This window comes from Tupaia chinensis, unplaced genomic scaffold (assembly GCF_000334495.1).
Source record: "Tupaia chinensis unplaced genomic scaffold, TupChi_1.0 Scaffold000280_1, whole genome shotgun sequence".
Classification (NCBI taxonomy): Eukaryota; Metazoa; Chordata; class Mammalia; order Scandentia; family Tupaiidae; genus Tupaia; species Tupaia belangeri.
Window position 1 is genome coordinate 361,973 of NW_006159763.1, and position 6,289 is coordinate 368,261.

The window sequence follows — 6,289 nt, forward strand, 5'->3', positions numbered from 1 at the left end:
CCTGCTGAAGCCCATTCCTGAGATCTGGCTCAGCCGGCAGGTGTCAGGGCCTCAGGCATCTGCCCAAGGGAGAGGAACCAGGGACTTCCCTGGCTGTTCACTGGAGGAGTGTGGACGCAATCGTGGAATTGCCTACCAAACCTGAGTCCAGATGTGCCTGTCCTCGGGCGCCTGCTCCTTGGGAGGACTGTCAGAGCAGCTGATCCCTGAGCCCGAGCAGGGCTGTGAAAATAAGACCCAGCCCTTGTAAAGGTGGCAAAAGGGAATCCCACGTTGCAGAGGGACCAGGAAGTTTCTGTGGAGACTCTGGCAAGATGGGTATGTGCAGCTTCGCCTAGTCCCCGCCCCACCTCACTCACCCCAATATTCCACCAGATTCACATCCAGAACCCTCCTCATACACCCTGAGCTCACTACCCGTCTCAGGCCAATCCTGGCATATTTTCCTACTCAGTTCCAGCCTAGCTTCACCCACTGACCGCCTACCTACCACCACTCCAAATTCAAGTTGATTTATTAAGGGTGGGGGGCTTTTCCCTGCCAAGCATTTGAAAAAGAGGACAAAACATGAAATGGGCGAAGCCACTACCCACCAAGAAGTCACTGCCCCTCGGGAGAGGCAGATATAGCAAACAGATAGTTACAAGGACCCAGTAAGGCTAAAGACAGCTGCAAGGCATTCTGACCCGCGTGCTGTGGCCTCTGCGGGGACATGAAGTAGCGGAGGGGCAGGGAGAGCGCCTCAGAAGCACCAGGAAAGTTTTCTCCCAAAGGCACGTGGCTGCCGTGCCAGGAGTCCTGGCTCGCCAGAGAGGCGGGGTGGGTGGCGGGCACGTGCACGTGTTTTGAAAATCTCTCCAGTCGACTTGTGTTCATTTGTCCCCCAGAGCCAGCGCTCAACATTCACTGGACACCCCAGGACGCCTAGAGGCCGTCGGTAGTTCCCTTAGGAAAATGGACAGACAGCAGCCCACGCGTTACTGTGGAGACCCCGGGGCGGGGCCTGGGGTGGGGACTGTGCAACCCTCAAATCGTCCCCCCGGGCCGACTGGGCCGGGACGGAAGACAGTGCCTCTTCCTGCTTGGGCCTCCAGGAGTTGGGGGCGGGCCGGTAGGCAATTCTCTCCAATCACAGCTTAGGAAGGGGAAGCGCTAACAACATTTCCTCCAATCATAGCTTGTAATGAGATTGATGTGTATCTCCACCAATCATCGTCGAGGCGCGATGGGCTTGTCGGGATAGGGGCGGGGAGCCAACATGGAGCCCTCGGTGGAATGAGGGTGAACCTGCGGCTGCAGTTTGCTCCTGCTTTCGCGCCCCAGCATGTTGGTGCACTTACTTCGGGTCGGGATTCGGGGTGGCCCTATACCAGGCAGGCTGCTACTGCCCTTTCGCTTCCAGACGTTCTCAGCTCTCAGGTAAAAGGGGACAAACCTTGGAGCGTGGGCCATTGACCGGCCGGCAAGGCGTGGGGCCCGCCGGGAGATGGAGTCCGGGAAGGCGCGAGGCGTGCTGGGAACTGTAGGCTGGCCCGCCCAGGTAGAATGTCAGTCCCCGGGGAATTGGCCTTAATTATTTAGAGTGACGGTCCAGGTGCCAGTAGGAGGCTCCGCGCGTCTGTGTCCGTATGTCTGCTGGACGGAGGAGACGTGACCACGACCGCTCCTCGCTGTCCACCAGAGGGCGCCGTAGCAGCCCCGGACCTCCCTGTTGGAATTGATTTAAGGATTTGGACAGAACTTAGTGTTAGCGACGAGAGACATTTAATATTGGCGATGCTCCCACTATGCAAAGTGAACCAAACCAAAACTGGTTCCTAGAGCTGGACACTGTCAGCAGGGATAGTCAGGGCCATAACTCATACTTATGTGTTCTTGGCAAAGCGCTCCAGGTTTTGGTCCCGGGAGGGAAAGAAAGAAACAAGTGGGAAACAAACAAGGAGCCTGGACTAGAATTTGAACGGAAATCCAAGAGGTGGGGGCTTGATTTCCTTCTTTTTTTTTTTTTTTTGGAGAGATTTTCGCTGTAGGGCGCCTGTGGTCACCAGACAGACAGAGAGACATAGAGACAGAAAGTGAGAAATCACCACCCCCCAGGGGGGATGGTCACGCCGCAGTCCCTTCTCCATTCTCCTCTCGGGATCTTGGGCACACACGCACATGCACCCGGTGTGAGTTTTAAGCCACTGGGTCCAGGACGCGAACCATGGTCAACTACGTGGGAGTCCAGCAACATAGCCAACATAGCCATTACGCTAACTACTGGTTCCCAAGGGCTTGATTTCCTTCTAATCCTGGGGTGAACCTGAGGGCTAGACAGGCAGAAGATTCTGCAGGACAGGTAGATGTGAGGTTGTCTTATTTTTTATTTTTTTAAGAGCGTTTTTTGCTATAGGGCGCATACGCTCGCCTTAGAGACAAAGAGACAGAAACTGGAAATCACACATCACCCCCCTCCCCACCTCCATGGCCTACTTTATTCCCTTCTCCTCTCGGGATTTTGGGCACAGAGGGCACAGGCGCCCAGCATGAGTTTCAGGCTGCTGGTCCGAGTTTCAGACCAGTCAACCATTGTGCCATCTGCTGGTCCCAAGTTGTGTCATTTGAAAAGCCTGTCTGATTGAGAGGGGCCAAGAGCTGGGGCAGCCAGAGCTAAGAGTGCCGGTGCTGGGAAGTAATCCACCAGTTCTTGGCAACGACCAAGCCCTTCTTAGAGCTATAGTTTGGAGAAGACGAGAGAAGCCGGAAAGTGGCCGTGATAAATTATTGAAAGGTTTGGAAACAGTCCTTGGGAGAGAATAAAGGTGTTGATATTATTTAAACCAGAGAGAAACCCAAGAAGAGACACCAAATAACATCCAAGTATATATTTGTTCGTTGGTTTTTTGGTTTTGTTTCTCAGTAGATCATGAAATAAATTTAGTGGAACAGCACCATTTAAAAGGGAATACGGCCCAGCCTCCGTGGTGCGGCTGGTAGCTGGGCAGACCTTGGAGCTGGAAGCCAACCGCGGTTCACATCCCTGGGCCAGTCAGCCTGGAGCACACTGGGCACGTGCACACTTACCCAGGATTCTGTGGGCTGGAGGACTGGAGGAAGGCCACAGAGTAACCAGACCCTGAACAGTGTGCTTCCCTCTCTCTGCCGTCACATGTGTGTGCATACATGTGCTTTATTATGAGTAAATAAACAAAATCAAAGTGACTGTAATCGGAAGACTCAGAACACATGTTAAAAATTTAGGGAAAGTGTTGTTCTGTGAAGCATTTCAATTTTGTGCAGCATATATTGGGTTGTTGGAAAAGTCATGCTGCATTTTTACACAGAATAGAAAAATACGACCTGACTTTCCCGACAACCCAACGTATGTTCATTGTCCTGGGTTGCAGCAGAGTACCTGTCTTACTGTTGGCCGTAGTAAGCCTGAAGGTTTGCAGAACACTGCACTCGGCACGTCACATTGTTCCGCATCTCTAGCGAGTGCAGGCGTGCACTCATCAAACCTTTGTCGAACCTCTGTTATGGACCAGAGCTCTGGCGAGTGCTTCGATACCCAGCTTCCTGTCCTTCGGGTCCGTAAAGCCTAATGGGGAAACCAGACAGTTACAGAGGGCAGAAGGGTGAGCTCCACTATCTAAAATTTCAGACACACGTAAGAACACAGTGGAAGAGAAGATGTAAGAACAGGCAGTGGGTCTGGGACTCAAACTATAGTAGGCCATGTGGGAGTCCAGCACCATAACCGCCATGCCACCTCCTGGCCTGGGAAGAGTGTTTGTAAGACTGCTTCCGTGTGTGTGGATGGCCTGAGAGAGGCAGGATCAGTCTGAAAGAAGAGGAGACGCCGCTGTGCGGAGGGCCCAGCCAGGTCAGCTGCAGGGCCATCGGCCCTCTGCCATCCATGCCGTTCTCCCCACAGGTACTCTGATGGCTGCCGGGGCTCCTCCCTCCTTAGGGCCGTGGCTCAGCTTCGGTCCCAGCTACGGGCCCACCTCCCTTGTGTACCCCCAGTGTCCAGCCGGAGCCCCTGTGCCTGGGGCTGGGCTGGGGGAGCCTTGCTGGGCGCCGTGGTGCTGAGTAGGGGTCCCCGCCTCTTCCTTGTGGCGCTGTGTGAGGCAGAAGAGGCCCCTCCTGCCCGCTCCGTGCCTCGGGTCGTGGAGTCCCGCTTTAACTGGAAGCTCTTCTGGCAGTTCCTACGCCCCCACGTGTTGGTCCTGGGGGTAGCCATCATGGTGAGGCTTCCCCCACTCCTCCATCCCGGGGATGGGGTGAACCAGGGTCTGCAGAAACCCAGCCGGAGCTGCACAGAGGCAGTGTTCCCACCTCCCCGCATTGCAGAGGGGACCTCGCAGAAGCAGCCAGGGCTGGCCGGGGACCTGGGGTTGGAGGAGTGGCAAGAGGACCTGCCCAGGGTAGCGAGCTTGCAGGGTACAAGGGTCCACAGGAGCAGGAAGCCTGGGCTTTTCCCTGGGAGGCACTGGTGTGTCTGCATGAGCAGACACAGCGTGGACGTGAGCAGACAGTGTGGACGGGCGCAGGGCTCAGGAGAGGGAGAGCAGGGGCTGCTGCCCGGCGGAGGTGGGGAAGAGGATGGACCTTCTCGTTTCCCGCCCCCGCTCCAGCTGGCCCTGGGTGCGGCGCTGGTGAACGTACAGATCCCCCTGCTCCTGGGCCAGCTGGTGGAGATCGTGGCCAAGTACACCAGGGACCACATGGGGAGCTTCATGGCTGAGTCCCGGAACCTCAGCGCGCACCTGCTTGTCCTCTATGGCATCCAGGTACAGGGGGAGGTGGGCGTGCCGCTCTCAGGAGCCACCCCAGGCACCCCTGAGTGCACCGGCCTCTCCCGCAGGGCCTGCTGACCTTCGGGTACCTGGCGCTGCTGTCCCACATCGGCGAGCGCATGGCTGTGGACATGCGGAGGGCCCTCTTCAGTTCCCTGCTGCGGTACTGCTGGGGCCAGGGTGTGAGCAGGGCTGGGGCTGCAGCTGCGGCTGCAGCTGTGGCTGGGGCCTGTCCTGAAGTAACGACTCCCTCTTCTCCCCACCTGCTGTCCCCACCTGCCACGGCCAGACAAGACATTGCTTTCTTTGATGCCAAAAAGACAGGGCAGCTGGTGAGCCGACTGACGACCGATGTGCAGGAGTTTAAATCGTCCTTCAAGCTCGTCATCTCCCAGGTCAGTGGCCCCAGGTCCGCCATACACACACGCACCCAGTATGGACTCCCTGTACCTGCCCTGCTGAGAGCTGAGACTCAGGCTGACAGGAGAAGCCTGCCCTGTGGGAAGGAAGCTGTACAGGAGGGGCTGGGGCAGCATCCGAGCTCGGGGCGCACGTGGCCACGGTTCTGAAACCCTGTCTGCCGGAGTTCTCCCCAAAGCTCAGACCAGAGCCTCCCTGGCAGGAGCCAGAGCTCTCAGCCTACCTTGTCCCCAGAGCACCTGGTCACCCCAAGCCCTGGGTGCCGGTGCTTTGCTATTCACTCCTGTCCTGCCCACACCCCTCAGCCCCCGCACCCCCGCGACCTCTGAATGAGGCACACATGCCCCAGTGGTCGCTGGGTGGCAGCCCCGTACTCCTGTCCTTTCAGCTTCTAGAACAGACAGGAGCGAGAGAAGTGGGGTTGGTCTGGGGTGGGGTGCTTTGGCCCCCAGGCGTTCTGGTTCTACACCAGCTGGTCAAGAATGGGTGATGCTCAGTTACCAAAGGCTGGCACCGGGCCTCCCAGGGCTCAGACCTGTGGCCTCAGCCTCGGCGTGTGGAGTGTGGGCAGTGGACCGTGCTGAGTGACCAAGCCCCTCCTCTCCCCAGGGACTGCGAAGCTGCACCCAGTTGGCTGGCTGTCTGGTGTCCCTGTCCCTGCTGTCCCCACGCCTCACACTGCTGCTGATGGTGGCTACACCCACCATGATGGGCGTGGGCACCCTGATGGGCTCAGGGCTCCGCAGACTGTCTCGCCAGTGTCAGGAGCAGGTGACAGCTTTCCCCCAACCCTGCCACCCCCAGCAACCCCTCCCGACTCCAACCGGCTCCCCGGTGCTCCGGCTGCTTGCAGGTCGCCAAGGCGATGGGTGTAGCCGACGAGGCCCTGGGCAACGTGCGGACCGTTCGCGCCTTCGCCATGGAGCAGCGCGAGGAGGAGTGAGTGGGGGAGGGTGAGCCCAGAGCTGGGGTGTCGCCCCCACAACCCCTGCCCCACAGCAGCCCAGCTGCTTCCTGAGCACTGCCGGCCTCTCCCCAGACGCTACGGGGCGGAGCTGGAGGAATGACGCTGCAAGGCCGAGGAG

At 58.1% G+C, this 6,289-nt stretch overlaps 1 protein-coding gene across 1 annotated transcript in view; it reads left to right on the top strand.

Annotated features, from left to right (window-relative positions):
* Positions 1–1,242: 1,242 nt before the first annotated feature.
* The window catches only part of ABCB8 (ATP binding cassette subfamily B member 8), a 13,951-nt gene continuing 8,904 nt past the window's right edge, over positions 1,243–6,289 (top strand). Inside the window, 8 exon segments of the mRNA XM_014588491.2 lie at positions 1,243–1,419; positions 3,920–4,232; positions 4,623–4,778; positions 4,853–4,947; positions 5,074–5,179; positions 5,814–5,975; positions 6,058–6,143; positions 6,244–6,280. Coding sequence (XP_014443977.1) covers positions 1,325–1,419; positions 3,920–4,232; positions 4,623–4,778; positions 4,853–4,947; positions 5,074–5,179; positions 5,814–5,975; positions 6,058–6,143; positions 6,244–6,280 — 1,050 coding nt within the window. The 5' untranslated portion in view covers positions 1,243–1,324.